This window comes from Musca vetustissima, unplaced genomic scaffold (assembly GCF_032173495.1).
Source record: "Musca vetustissima isolate MV318-11 ecotype Yass unplaced genomic scaffold, APGP_CSIRO_Mvet_v1 utg35638, whole genome shotgun sequence".
NCBI classification, from domain to species: domain Eukaryota; kingdom Metazoa; phylum Arthropoda; class Insecta; order Diptera; family Muscidae; genus Musca; species Musca vetustissima.
In genome coordinates, this window is record NW_026888443.1 from 39307 (window position 1) to 55146 (window position 15840).

The window sequence follows — 15840 nt, forward strand, 5'->3', positions numbered from 1 at the left end:
GTTCAGAGCATCTGTATCGGGATCTCCAAATTATCTATCGCCATGTTGCCTAACCCACCTAGAACACTTATCCAGATCTCAAAACTTTGTTTTAAATTTGGATTGGTCGTGGTCTGTACTAAATGATCTATTACAGGCAGACTCAAAGTGAGCGAGAATTTCTATTGGTAATAGTTGGTACAGTCCTTTTGTGACTTGGATATTTTCGGGAATATCATTATCGCCCATAGAAAATATGTCTTTGCTAAGTTATTCATATTGAAACAGGGTGCACACAACTGATTTTATACTGGCTGGAAACCACTAGATCATTAGTAGGTATATTCGTAGAAATCTTCACTGAATTTATTGTCACATTTTTACAGTAGGGATCATAACTTTTAATTTCCCACAGGAAAGATATACATTTAGAAGTTAATAGAGCTATTTGACTGCAGACTGACTCACATATGTTTTATATTGCAACAGGGTGTGTACGGTATCTGATTTTATTCTAGCTGACAACCGCTAGCCATTGAGTAGGTATATACGTGTCTTTCGTTACTAAACCATTAAGCCTTTTAGTAGGTATATTAGTGGAAATCGTTACTGAATTCATTATTACATTTGTACAGTAGGGAGGGAGTATACTGGGATCATAAGTTAAAATTCCTATTTGAGAGCAAATTTTTATTACGATCAGAGGTCTGATACAGGTTTAGGAGTTAGTAGAGCTATTTGACTGCAGACTGACTCAAAAATTTAAAAACAAAAAACTGCCATACTTTTTCGAATATTTCAAGCCTACTGATAATTACATTCAAGTGTTTATGAATATTTCCAGATAATTTGCTATGTGGTTTTTGCAAGATATGTGAATATTTTGATGTCAATTCTAGGATGAATTTATCCAAATTTGAATGACGAATTTATCCAAGATAGCGCTGTTACCTAGCTTTGTGGAAAAACTTAGCCCAGTGAATCAAATCACTTTTGGTGAAAATGTTATTTTATTGTGAGTTTATTCGATGCACGAAGGTAATTTATCTCTAGGTTTTTATTCCAACCACTGTTCCGCAAAGCTTTGCGGCTAGAATGCCACAATGAAATAGCTGTTTTCGACTTTCTAGCTCGCCTTGTTGTTGTAAATTTCATTTGAAGACAACATTAGCGGAATGCATGTTGCATTTTCTGTTATCTGTTTTTTTGCGGATTGGATTTCTGTTTTGTATAGCCTTAGGCTAGTGGCAGGCACCTTTTGTGAAGCCGTTTCTTTTTTCATTTTGTTTTTTTCTTTTCCAATGCCATTTTTACGCTTTTTAGAGATCCTCTCAGGCAAGATTAAGAGCTAAATTAGCATAATGAAAGAGCAGAATCTTATATCTTTGTTTTGTGTGTCTTCTTCGGATAAAAGGCATAGAGGAAATGAGGGAAGGCAGAGACAGGGGAGATTTGACAACAGCAAAAATAATAATAAAAGGCATGAAAAATGTTTGGTGTAAATTTCGGAAATACTAATTTGAAAAGGTTTGATTTAGTATTTTCTAAAGGAGAAATTTTTAATCAAATTTGAGAAATTTTCAACCTTGAAAGAGAACAAAAATTAGAGGGTATTTTTAAATCAAGAAGGGGAAATTCGGAACTTGAAGATGTACTAAAAATTCTTTGTATGTTATATTAAATTGTTTGGATTATAAACTTTTTGTTGGAACAATCCCAATATTTAAAAGAATAAATTACTCGTCCTTCTTCCTAATAAAAACCTCCAAAGAAATGTACAAATATTTCTAGATTGGGTATTTTCTAATCAAGATGCGGAAATTTGGACATAGAGTTGTATTAAAAATTGTTCACATGTGCTAAAAAATAGTTTGGATTGGATTGCTGGAATAATTCCAATATTTCAAAGAAAAAATTTTAGGTGGAATTAGAGATTATTAGGAGAGGTCAGAAATTAAGGGTTATATTCAAATTAAGTGGACCATGAAAAAAGACAAATATTAAGGGAATTTTCTAATAATGAGGGAAACCCTAAAGCTGTATTAAAAATTCTTCACATGTTTTAAATAGGCGGAATTAGAAATTTCTAGAAGAGGTCAGAAATAAGGAGCTATATTCCAAACAAGTGGGGGAAATTTGGATTTTGTATTTTAATACCCTTGTAGGTTTTAGAATCTGTAGAATCCGTCCGTATCCTTGCTTGAAAACATATTAAGATCTTTTGCCATAGAATCGTAACGTATTCTTGCTTGAATACCTATTAAAATATATTGCTATAGAATCCTTTAGTACCCTTGCTTGAATACTTATTAAGATCTTTTTCCGTAAAATCATTCCGTATCCTTGCTTGAGTACTTATTAAGATCTACTGCTGTAAAATCCGTATCATTACTTGAGTGCTTATTAACATCTCTTCCCGGATTATAATATTTTTGTTGGAATAATTCCAATATTTTCCTAATAGAAACCTTCTCCAGAGAAATATAAAATATGCGGAATTAGAAATTTCTGGAAGAGGTCAGAAATTAAGGGCTATACTCTAATCAAGTGGAGGTCATATGGACTTTGAATTTTAGTACCCTTGATTTAAATTCTCCACATGCAGGCCTAAATTCATGTCTAACTTTTTTTGAATAAATTTTCGGCCAATTTTTCTAACAAATTGGTTTTTTTCAAGCTCTTCTATCCTTCCCTTCGGAATTTTATTATTTTCAAATCTCATTTACTTTCACAAGATTTTGGGTTTCCAATGAATACCAAAACACAAAAAACGTTTGGGGAAAATAAATCAATATTTATTTTCTTGGAAAAATCTTTGAGCTCTACCTAGCTTTTCGTTGTGGAAAGAGTTTTCTTTGGGAAATTCAGCAGTTTACAGTTAGTAAACAAACAAAAAATCCCCAAAAAATAAACAATCTTCAGCTCTCCATAGAGTCGTCTAAAGGGAAGAAAAAGGTGATCACATTTCCTTAACCACAAAATAAAAATAAAGTCGAAATAAACTTACCCAATAATTGGACTTGTTGCCTGTGGCTTCTCCTGGCTTCTGGACCATCTTAATGATATGCTATTTTGGGTAACATTCAAGGCTTTGGGGGTGCCGGGTGGTGCTGGATATGTACTGGGATCTGCCGAACGATGTAATGTTGATGAACTGCTCTTTTCCACCTGGCGTGTTTAAAGTTGAAAAAATCACAATGTGGCCCCAGTCATATTGTTGGTAACATGAAAGGATACATGCAAAGAGAGAGAGAGAGAGAGAGAGAGAGAAGAAGAAAAAATAAGAAACTATGTAAATTTTGTTTCAACATTATTTAAATTTTTTTTTTTTGTTCAACACAGCAAAACTAATATTGAACGGTGCGGCCGACCCTCATTCAACATAATGTTGCATGTTTTTTTGGCTTTTGTTGCTGAACGATAAAATATGGTAAAAGGTTTGATGGTTGTTCTTGTTGTTAGTATTGTTAACTGGTTGACCTGATGTTTTGACACAATATTGGCTATGGCCGTAACATTAATTGTGATTGACATTTTGTTGTTATACCCATTCGGAAATAATATGATGATGAGGACGACGATGATGTTGTTGTCGTTGTTCTGATGGTGTGTCAGGCTAATTTGCGGTACATTGTGTAAAATTTATGCAAATTTTAATGAAATGTTTGTGATAATGTTTTCATGGAAATTTTATCCAACCAGACGTCAAAAAAAAACATGTGTAAAATTCTCTCCAAAACAAAATGAGGGTAATTGCCGAGGTAACCCTTTCACAAAAGCCTCCATCCAGTTGACCTCAATCAATCAAGAATGATATTTTAAAAAACACGTGGAAGGGATAAATTTTCGTTTTCAATATACCATTAAAAAATAAATTTATAAAGATGGCTTTTTTGGATAGCTGTCTTTAAATTAAAAAAAAGATGTAGTGGAAATGTGCACATTTTCCCTTTGAAATTAAATGTCTACATTTTCTTTTCAATATTAAATTAAAAAAATATATTTTATAATAAAATAAGATTTTTTTTCAATATCGGTCGTAAAATCCTCTCACACACTCATGCAGAAATACCAGTTCCAATTAGCAACAAACAAATAGTATTTAAAAATCATGCATGGGAGAAGACAAAAAGAAAAAAATTGTCTCCGGAATGTAGAGATACCAACCAACAACATTTCGATATCAAAATGTCATTATGTATCATTAATACATTCTGATATTCGATACAAATGACCATTTCAAAATTGAAAAAAACATTGGAAATATGTTTCACAAAAAATCCACAATTCAAACAACAACAGTTGTTGTTATGTTCAAAAATGCATTTTTATTGGGCACAGTGGGGGAATGTTGAAAATCGTAATAATCATAAAATAAGCAACAATAAGAAAGGAAGTAAAACGGGCGGGATATACAATATAAAACATTAATTTAAGTTGTTTTTGGTTAATTTTGATTCTTAGTATTATTATAAAAATAATAATGATATTCAATTCAATTTAAAATACATGTTTGATAAAATTAAACAATAAAATTTTATAGAAACAAATCTATTAAAAAAACGATTTCAAAATATTGTATTTGGGAGGAAACAATTTAAAAATAAACTATTGACAAAATGTATTTATTTTTTTTTTTTTAATTCAAGAAAAAGTTTTGGAAACATTTGGAATAATTATTGTAAAAAATTATTATAAAACAATTTTGGATAACATATACAAAGAAAATTTAATACTTTTTTCATAAAAATATGTGAAAAATATTTCGGATAAAATTTCTATAAAAAATATATTGACTAAATTTTTGTTAGAAAAATTCAATTTTTATAAAAAAAAAATAAATAACATTTTGGCAGAATAAAAGCTATCAGTTAGTATTATATGAAAGAAAAATATGAAAAACTTTTTTATTACAAAAATTTGGATAAAATATTAAAAAAATAGAAAAATGGGATAACAGTTTTATTGAATTTAAAAAATATTGAAAATATTGGAAACTTTTTTTGTCAAATTTTTTAGAAAACATATTTTATGAAAATTTTTCATTCAAAAATACTAGAAAATATTTCGCATAAAATATCAACAAAAAATATTTCGGCTAAAATTTTCATAGCAAAAAGTTTTGAAATAAAATTTGAATACAAAAAAAATAAAATTTAGGTAGAATATCAGATAATAGTATTATAAAAATGGAAAATATCATAAATTGATATTTTACAAAAATATAGACAAAAAATTAAACAAAAAATAGAAAAAATGGGATGACATTTTTATTGAAATAAACAAAATATTGAAAGAATTTGACACACATTTTTTGCAGACACTATCGGATAGCATTTTAATGAAATTTTTTTCAAAAAAAAAGTAGAAAAATATTTCGGAAAAATTTTGAAATATGTTGGCTAAAATTTTCATAGGAAAAAACATTTGGTATAATATTTATATAAAAACCAGTGAGCGGAGCAGTATAGTCGGACGGGGCCGACCATACGATACCCTACACATCCACAGAACTCTATCTTTCTGCGGGTTTTTATTCCAAGCCTTGTTAATATTTCGTGATAGTTGCACCCTCTTGCCCGATTAGAGGTCAACAGCACCTCCTCCTTACACTGACATATTTTCCGAATATTCCCAATATTCAGTACAGCCCTTCTAATTACTTGTCCAGATTCACTTCACCATGGGTTGTGTTGTGATGGTCGGCTTATAATTTTAGCCTATAGATCGAATCGAAAAAAACTCAAATCCCAAACTTATTATCTGACCATTACCGAAAATTATACGCATTGTCCACAACTGGAATCTTATGGAAAATTTCAAAGCGATCAGCGCTATATTTCCACAGTACGTAAGCACCTGTAAATATTTAAGTGTAACTCCCACATCCGAGTACATATGACAATATAATACCAATATATCAATTTAAAGCCCAACCACTATATACTATCAACTTCTCGGGTCTATGTCCTTCAGGAGTAAATATATACGCTATAGAATACAAATTTTGTCATTTCTCACACAAAAGTCAGGGTCCATTTGACCCGCTAAATATTGACCGATCTTTATCAAAACAGGCATGTTTATTCTTTGGCCCGATACCCTTCTCCATGCAAAAATTCACGGTGTTTGGGCCATAAATGCGGCGTCTGAAGCGACCAGAAAAAAACGAAAAAAATTAAGTATTTGGTCCATTTCATACCCTAAATATTACCCAATCTTACCATAAACAATAGGGGTCTTCATTGGCCAGAACCCATACCATACCAATCTGAAATTTATGAAAAATTTAATGGACCTAATTTAGTACGCTGTGCAAAATTTTATGCGAATCGGTTTTAATTTGACTATTTGGTGTTGCATTTACATAAAATCGGACGAAACTATGTATATATAGTAGCTATATCTAAATATGAACCGATTCCAACGAAACTTCGCATACATCAATCTGGACCTAATACAATACTCTGTGCAAAATTATTTCGTAATCGGACACATTTCCAGTATGGTGCTCCATTTATATAAAATCAGACGAATGTATATATAGAAGCTATATCTAAATCTGAATCGATTCCAAAGAAACTTCGCATAAATATATTTGTACCTAATACAGTACGGTATCCAAAATTTGTGCCAATTGGCCTAAAATTGACACTTTGATGCTCCATTTACTACAATCGGACGAAACTATATATGGGAGCTATATCTAAATATGAACCGATTTCCACAAAACTTGGGATACATCAGTACTCTGTGCAAAATTTTGTCTCAATCGGACCAATATTGGGAGTTTGGTGCACCATTTACATAAAATCGTACGAAACCATATATGTGAGCTATATCTAAATCTGAACCGATTTTTCACAATTTATTAATTAAATAAAAAAAATAATAGCTTTAAATTTTGAAAAAAAAAATATTTTAATATTTTTATATTAAGAAAAAAAATCTAAATAAATAATTTTAGTTGTTTTTTATTTCGCAAATGTTTTGAAATATTACGATGGTTTATTTATTTATTTTTTGTAATAAAAATAAATTTTTTAGGTGTTATCCTTTAATCAAATTTGTTGGCGTATTCTTGTCTTTAAATCCCAACAACAAAAATTTTCTATCGAAAATATTTTACCCGAAATAATTTTCTATTTAAAAAAATTGTTCCCAAAATCTCCACCCACTGTAAATACCGGCTGTCTGACTATGCAAATATTTATATAAAATGAAACTTGGTCATAAAATGATGGAGCACCCAACCACACCGCAACGCATAGCTGAGAATGCAAAAACAAAACAAAAAAAATGGAGTCATTAATTTCTGTAACAAACGGCACTATTTTTCTTGTTCACAATATTTGTGGCTGAGGAGGCTGGCTCCAACTTCTTCATCCCCTTGCCCATGGGGGCATTCTCTCCCATGGACCGCTGATTGTCTGCAACACCAGTATTTTTGTTGTTGATACAAATTCTGAATTGGCGTTTTTATAGCTTTTGGATAGGGTTGTAACAATCATGACCGCAACATAACAGATTGGCTTTTTATAGCAGCTGATGGTTGGCGTGGTGTTGTTGTTGGTGTCGTTGTTGTTACAGACGAATGGTATTCGCTGTTGAATGGTTCGGTTCATTGGATGGATGGATGGTCGTTTGAATGAATGGTGGTTTGTTGTATGATGAACAACAAGAGTTACGCATTGCAACGTCAAACCCCCCATGTAAAGAAGAGGGGTAGGCAGGCAGGCAGTCGTCAGACAAACTTTTTAGACTTGGCTGCCAGTCATGTCATGAGTGCACTTGTCTGCCGTGTATATGAAACACTTGTGTGTGTGCGTGTGTGTGTTTGTTTGCAACTTGAATAGTATATTGACTACTGCATTGGTACTTGAAAATGTTGCCATCAAGCTAACAGCCGAAAGACAGAACAGACAGACCAAGTTTTAAATAATATTTGCTCACAAATACACACACACCTCTCTTTCTTTGTGGAGCCTCCTCTCTACATCATCCTTTTGCTTTTGAACATCAATCATAATTTTTCTCAATATGTTTTTTGTAGAGACTTTGATTTGTTGTTGTTGTTTTTGTTAGTTTGTTTGTTCTTCTATTTGTTAAATAATTAATTGAATGGCTTTTGGTTATGGTAATTGAAAGCTGAGAGAAATAGAAAAAAGAATAGAGAGAGAGAGAGAGCTAGAGGAGAAGGTATGCCACCATAGATCAAATATGATGACAGATTTTTGTTTTCAAGCAAAAAAGGTTTGAAACCTTGAATTATTGAGAAAATGATATGGAAAATTGCTTACCAACTATTGGCGAAGTGTCATAAATTATTTATAGAGAGGATGGATGGCAATATAAATGGTAATTTTTAGAAGTTGAAAAAAAAATACTTTTTTCTTTAATAGCAGCAACTTTGAGTTTTTTTTTTTTTTGAAAACTTTAAATTTCTTTTTCCATCTGGACTTCATTAAAATTTCTGTTTTACACAAAAATATTTCACTGAAGCACAAAGCTCTGAAAAAATTGCCGACCTCCAAACAATGTTGGTGGTCTTGCCAGGCAGGCACAGGACAGAGTTCTCATACCACCACAACCACCGATGATATATTTATTACAAAAGAGGCATAATGATTTTCTTTTTTTCAAAACCTAATTAATATGCCGATACACGTTTCCAAATATGTTGTTAAGTCTGGGTAGTTGGTTTTATTTGCATTGACTCTCTTGAAATACCAAAAAATAAATAAATAAAAAGTTTTGGCTCTTCAAAAAAAATAAATAACAAAATCGAAAAGAAAAACAAATTTTGGTCTCATGACTAGCCATTAAGTCAATAAACCAAAAGAAAGAAAAAAAAACAACAACCTAATTATAACCCATTCTTATGTAAAAAAAATCTTCTTGATACGATTCATCCATGATTCTTCCCACAACAACAATAACAACAAACCACTTGAGTTGGGGAACAGTGGTCGTGGTGGTGGTCCCTGCTATGTCCATGAAATGACTTTGCACAAATTTTAGGTCAATTTGTTAATTATGTCATTTGCGCTAGGAGGAGGAGTAGGGAGAAAATTGGGAAGGGGGTATATTCATTGAATTTATTATTATTTTTATAAGTTTGTTTGTTTTTTTTCCTCCAGTTTTTTTATCTTTCTTGCCATGAATACAGTAGTTTATCTATGATGACTATGGTCAAGGTGGTCTATGGGGGTAATTGAATTATCCACATAATTTTATTTTCTACTTGATTCTCTCTCTTGGTCATACTGGAGCCATCAGCAATTAAGATGCAAATTTTTGTAAAATATGAGAAGAATGAAGTGAACAATAAATGCGTGCCCCAAAAATAGTTTTTTTCGTGAATTTCCCGGTTCAAGTGATGCAAAGGGGTGGGAATATTTTTTAAATTAATATATATATATATATATATATATATAGAAATTTTAATTATGTTATGTGAAGATATTTCAAATAAAAAAAATTGTATAAACATATTTAAAAATAAAAAAAAAATTAAAAAAAATGTATTCAATCAATAAAATTTTATAAATAAAAAAAAAATCAGAATTTTTCCTATAAATTAAAAACAAAATTTTTTTATTAAAAAAAAAACAGTAAAGCTCAAAAACAAATTCTGGTTTCATGACTAGCCATTAAGTCAATAAGCCATAAGAAAACAAAAATAACAAACTCATTTTTAACCCATTTTTATTTAAAAAAAAATCTTCTTGATACAATTCATCCATGATTCTTCCCACAACAATAACAACAAACCACTACGCTATGTCCATGAAATGACTTTGCACAAAAGCTCAAAAGTCGGACGGTGCCGACTATATGATACCCTTCACCACTTTGGGTACACACAAGACATGATAATGTGTAATATATCCTGTTGATAGGATCTGAAATTCTGAATGTCTGAAATCTATAAAAAAATTGCATGTCAATCAATACTTGAATTGTTGGTGTAAGATTTGTATGAAGTCTGGCAAAATTTTGTATGGGAGATATATGTAAATCTGAACCAATTTCAACAAAACTTCACGCACCTCAAACTGGACTTAATTCAGTATGCTGTGCAAAATTTTGTGTCAATCGGACAAATATTAGGAGTTTGGTGCACCATTTACCTAAAATCGGACGAAAATATATATGGGAGCTATATATCTAATTCTAGACCGATTTCAAGGAAAACTTCATAGATGTCAAACTGGATTGAATTCAGTACGCTGTGCAAAATTTTGTGTCAATCGGACAAATATTGGGACTTTGGTGCACCATTTACATAAAATCGGACGAAACTATATATATGGGAGCTAAATATAAATCTAGATCGATTTCCACAAAACTTCACAGACATCAAACTGGACTAAATTCCGTACGCTGTGCTCAATCGGGCAAATATTTTCAGTTTTGTGCACCATTTACCTAAAATCGGACGAATATATATATATATATATATATATATATATATATATGGGAGTTATATCTAAATCTGAACCGATTCCAAGAAAAATTCGCATACATCAAACTGGACATAATTCAGTACTCTGTGTAAAATTTTGTCTCAATCGGACCTACATTGGCAGTATTGTGCCAATATTTTACGAAACTATATATGGGAGCCATATCTAAATCTGAACCTATTTCAACAAAACTAAGCACATATCTATCTAGACCAAATTCAGTACTCTATGCAAAATTTTGTCTCAATCGGACCAATATTGGCAGTATGATGCATCATTTACATAAAATCGGACGAAACTATATATGTGGGAGCTAAATATATAAATCTGAACCGATTTCAACAAAACTTGACACATATCAATCTAGACCTAATTCAATACTCTGTGTAAAATTTTGTCCCAATCGAACAAATATTCCGAGTTTGGTGCATCATTTACATAAAATCGGAAGAAACTATATATGGGAGCTATATATAAAGCTTAACCGATTTTCTCCAATTTCAATACAGTTCGTCCTCAGGCCAATTAAGTGACATGTGCCAAATTTCATCCAAATCGGATCATAAATGCGAACTGTACTTTGTTCACAAAAATACATGGACGGACGGACAGACGGACATGCATAAATCGACTCAGAAAGTGATTATATGCATATTTTCAAAAGGAACTATGGGTCTATCTCGATTCCTTTTGCCTGTTACAAACTTATGCACAAAGACATAATACCCTGCACCACAGTGGTGAAGGGTAAACAAAGTAATTGCGGGTCGGAAAAATTTTAAGCCAAGATTTAATAACGCTGTTAAAGGAGCCCCACGTTGAAAGGGGACACCTATCCAAATTTTTGTTCTATTAAAAATTATATGTGATTACAAAAAAAAAAAAAAAAAAAACAAAAAAATTATTATGTTCAAATTTTGATTCTATAAAAATTGTATCAAATATGTTTTATATAAAAAAATATATAAATTTAAATATTTTTTTATAAATATATTTTCATGTATTCATTTTTTATAAAAAAAACATTTTCAATTTATTATAAAAAAATATTTTTAATTTTTTATATAAAAAAAATTCACTTTTTAAAAAAGCAATATATTCAATTTAAAAATATATATTTTAAATTTTTTATATACAAATTTTTTTATTTATTTAGTTATTATTATTTTTGTTGTATATACAAATTAATTTTGTTCTATAAACATATTTCCCATTTTGTTTTTTTGTATATGTGATTTTATGTATATGTGATTTTTCTATTAAAAATTTATATCCGAATTTTATTATAAAAAAATCGGAATTTGTATTTATAAATATTGTATAAAATTGTATCAATCAAAATCTTATTTGCTAAAACTCTTTTTTATGGAAAATTATGCAGAAATATATTTGATTCGGGAGAATATATAGAAAAAGTATTTTTCGTTATTTGAAAAATTTCCTACAGAATAATTAATATATTTTAATGTTTTGCTTTTTTCCTGCTTGCATGTTTGCCACACTTAATAACCCCTCAATTACATCGTATAACATTTTGTAAAACAAAATATTTAATTTCATGTTTTTCTTGAAAATTGCTACACCAAAAAAACGAAGTAAAAATTTTTATGAGTCTTTTTGTTCTGGTTTTTTTCACCCAAAAAAATATATATTAAGTAGTCAAAAACTCAACCAAAATACTCATACATATATTGTTTATCCATACAAATTTTTATTTCTTTAGCATATTTATTTTATGATTCAATTTCCAATTTCGTGTTCCAAGTATTTACAAGCATTAAAATAATACAACACACACACGGACACACACACAAAAATGTACAACAAAATGTTTTAACACACCACAAAAACCGAAATGATGAAGAAAAACGATCCGAAAGTTGGTCATAAAAACCGAAACGAAAAAGAAGGATTTACGACTAATTAAATTTTTGTGTGCAACAAAAAAAAAAGCAGCAAAGAGAACCGAACGCATACACACATACAACATTCTTTATGTATTTGGGGTCACAACAACAAAATGTCTATAAAAAAATTAATATTTTCTTGGGTAGTTGTCGTTGTTTTGTTTATACGAAAAATTTTTGCTAATTAATAATTATGACTATAGACAAATTGGAATTTGTTTTGTGTGTCTCACTTACCGTTAATGTGGCCGACCATGAAGTTTCACCACTTTCCGATGATGCCGTACAGGTATAGAGGCCAGAGTCGCTGAGTTGCAGATCTAGAAGTTGAGAAAAAAAAACAAATTAGGCTTTTTTTCAAATAAAAATTACAAAATTTAAAATTGAGAAGAAATTAAAAAAAATTTCAAACTTAACAAAAATTAAATTTCGAAAAAAAAATATTTTTTATAGCTTTTGCTTTTAAATAAAACGCAGATTTAAATAAAAAATGAGAATTTTAAAAGATAAAAAATACCAACACACACACTATACACAATTTAATTTAAAAACAATGCTATAATACACCTGACAACATAGTTGTGTAGGGTATAAAAATTGATTTAATGAAATTCAACAGAATACAAAGTTAGAATATAATATTAAAAAAATGTTTAAAAATTAAAAAAATTAAAATTATAACACATCAAATTTATTCACAAAAAAAACTATGAAATTTGGAATAATTTTTTTTATAGTTTTTATCATTTTTTTATAAAACAAAACAAATTTCACGTTAAAAGTTTGAAAAAAAAATGAAAAATTTGTTAAACTAAATCCAAAACAAAAACAAATTTCACGTTAAAAGTTTGAAAAAATTTTGAAAAAATCAACTTTTTCCTAAAATTAAAAAAAAAAATTAAAAATCCAAAAAAAACAATTTTAAAAATTTAGAATAATTTTTTTATACCCTTCACCACACTGTGGTACAGGGTATTATGTCTTTGTACATATGTTTGTAACAGGCAAAAGGAAACAAGATAGTCACATGGTTCCTTGCATATGCATAGCATCACTTTCTAAATCGATTTATGCATGTCCGCCCGTCCATCCTTCTGTCCGCCTGTCTGTCCATGTTAAATTGTAAACAAAGTACAGGTCGCATTTGTTATTCGAATTGGATGAAATTTGGCACAAATCATTCATTTGGCCCAAGGACGAACCCTATTGAAATTGGGGAAAATCGGTTCAGATTTAGATATAGCTCCCATATATATTTTCGACCGATTTAAGGTAAATGGTGCACCAAATACCCTATATATTTTTCTATTTGCACGAAATTTGGCACAGCGTAGTGAATTAAGCCTAGTATGATGTGTGTTAAGTTTCCTGAAAATCGGTTCAGATATAGATATAGCTCCCATATATATTTTCGTCCGATTTAAGGTAAATGGTGCACCAAAAACCCTATATATTTTTCGATTTGTACGAAATTTATCATAGCGTACTGAATTGAGTCTAGAATTATGTGTGCTAAGTTTCGTGAAAATCGGTAAAGATTTAGCTCCCATATATAGTTTCGTCTGATTTAATGTAAATGGTGCACGAAAGTCCCTATATATTTTTCGAAATTTGGCATAGCGTACTGAATTGAGTCTAGAATGATGTGTGCTAAGTTTCGTAAAAATCGGTTCAGATTTAGATATAGCTCCCATATATATTTTCGTCCAATATAAGGTATATGGTGCACCAAAGCCTCTATATACCTTTCTATTTACACGAAATTTTGCACAACGTACTGAATTGAGTCTAGTATGATGTGTGGTAAGTTTCGTAAAAATCGGATCAGATTTAGATATAGCTCCCATATATTTTCTCCGATTTGAGGTAAATGGTGCGTCCCTATAAATTTTTCGATTTTCACGAAATTTGGCACAGCATAATTTCTAGAATGATGTGTGTTAAAATCGGTTCAGATTTTGATATAGCTCCCACATATATTTTCGTCCGATTTAATGTAAATGGTGCACAAAAGTCCGAATATATTTTTCGATTTGCACGAAATTTGGCATAGCGTACTTAATTGAGTCTAGAATGATGTGTGCTATGTTTCGTAAAGATCCGTTCAGATTTAGATATAGCTCACATATGTATTTTCGTTCGATTTTTCACAAATAGTGCATCAAACTCCTAACGTTTGTCCGATTAACACGAAATTTTGCACAACGTATTAAATTAAGTCATGAATGGCGTTATTGGGTTTTGTTGAAATTGGTGCAGATCCAGCCATAGCTTCCATATGTATTTCGAACGGGTGTCAGCTTGAGATTAAATTTTTAACAGTGCGTCGTACCGACTAGCGTGTATCAATTTTGCTTTAAATCGTTTTCCATAAATTTGTCCCATGGTACGCAGACGACTCTAAATCTGCCCGAATGAGATTAAATTTATCATAGGTTGCTGAAAGACATGAGTATGTTCCTTCGAGGGAACATTGACATACAATTGTAAGGATACATATGTACAATATACCCAAAGTTGTGAAGGGTATGATATAGTCGGCCCAGTCCAACTTTACTACTTTCCTTTCCGGTTTAAATATGAAATATATTTCAACCAATTTTAATTTTTTTTTTGTTTTGTATATTTTTGCATCTTCCCATAATTTCCCCCCCCCCTTATCAGCTACTTACCATCAATCCTTAGAGATCCACCCTGAACAATGGTATAACGATTACCACTTTGTAGGGTGGTGCCATCACGATACCACTTAACGCGTGGTGTTGGATGTCCTGAAGCACGGCAGGGTAACATGGCAACACTGCCCTTGGGTAGAGTTTGATTTGAGGGGCCAATTTGGATGATGGGCGGTGGGGTATCGTCTACAGAGGTAACCTATGGCAACAATTTATTGAAGTGAAGTGATTTGATTAATACAAAGGGAAAAAAGAAGAAGAAGACGTTGCAGAAAATGTGAGATTTTTTCACAAAGCACAAATACATACATACACATAAGAATGTGTGTGATTGCATCTGGCTTTGTCATGAGTGTGCGTTTTGGATCCCCTGACAACCAACCAACGTTGTCTTGTTTTCCAAAAGTCTTTCTCCCTGTCCCCTTTCTTACCTGTAAAAATGCTCGAATTGTTGTCGAATCGACAACACTAAAGGCCGAACAGACATAATAGCCGGCATCATCCTTTTGTACACCATTGATTTGCAGAGTACCTTCAAGTGAGACATGTAAGTGGCCATAGGAGTTGTTGGGGAACATCAGAGTGCTGGAACCCTCTTTGGTCCAGAATACCGAGGGTGGTGGATTGCCATCGGCCACACAGGGGAATGAGGCAACACCGTTCAGGCCCACCTTTTTGTCTTGGGGTTTGACTATGAAGGTGGGAGGTGCTATAATGGAAAAGAGTGAGAGAGAGAGAGGAAAAAGAGAGACAGAGAGCAGAAGACAAAAAATACTTTGAAAAGTTACGAAATTAATTAAAACACCAGTT

General features: G+C 31.2%; 1 protein-coding gene across 1 annotated transcript in view; it reads right to left on the reverse strand.

Moving 5' to 3' along the window:
- Nucleotides 1–15840, reverse strand: part of LOC133336311 (roundabout homolog 2) — a gene marked incomplete at both ends in the record, with an annotated part of 91713 nt that overhangs the window by 32273 nt on the left and 43600 nt on the right. The window contains 4 exons of the mRNA XM_061544601.1: nucleotides 2987–3147; nucleotides 12593–12675; nucleotides 15028–15229; nucleotides 15462–15739. Coding sequence (XP_061400585.1) covers nucleotides 2987–3147; nucleotides 12593–12675; nucleotides 15028–15229; nucleotides 15462–15739 — 724 coding nt within the window. The remainder of the gene's footprint in view (nucleotides 1–2986; nucleotides 3148–12592; nucleotides 12676–15027; nucleotides 15230–15461; nucleotides 15740–15840) is intronic.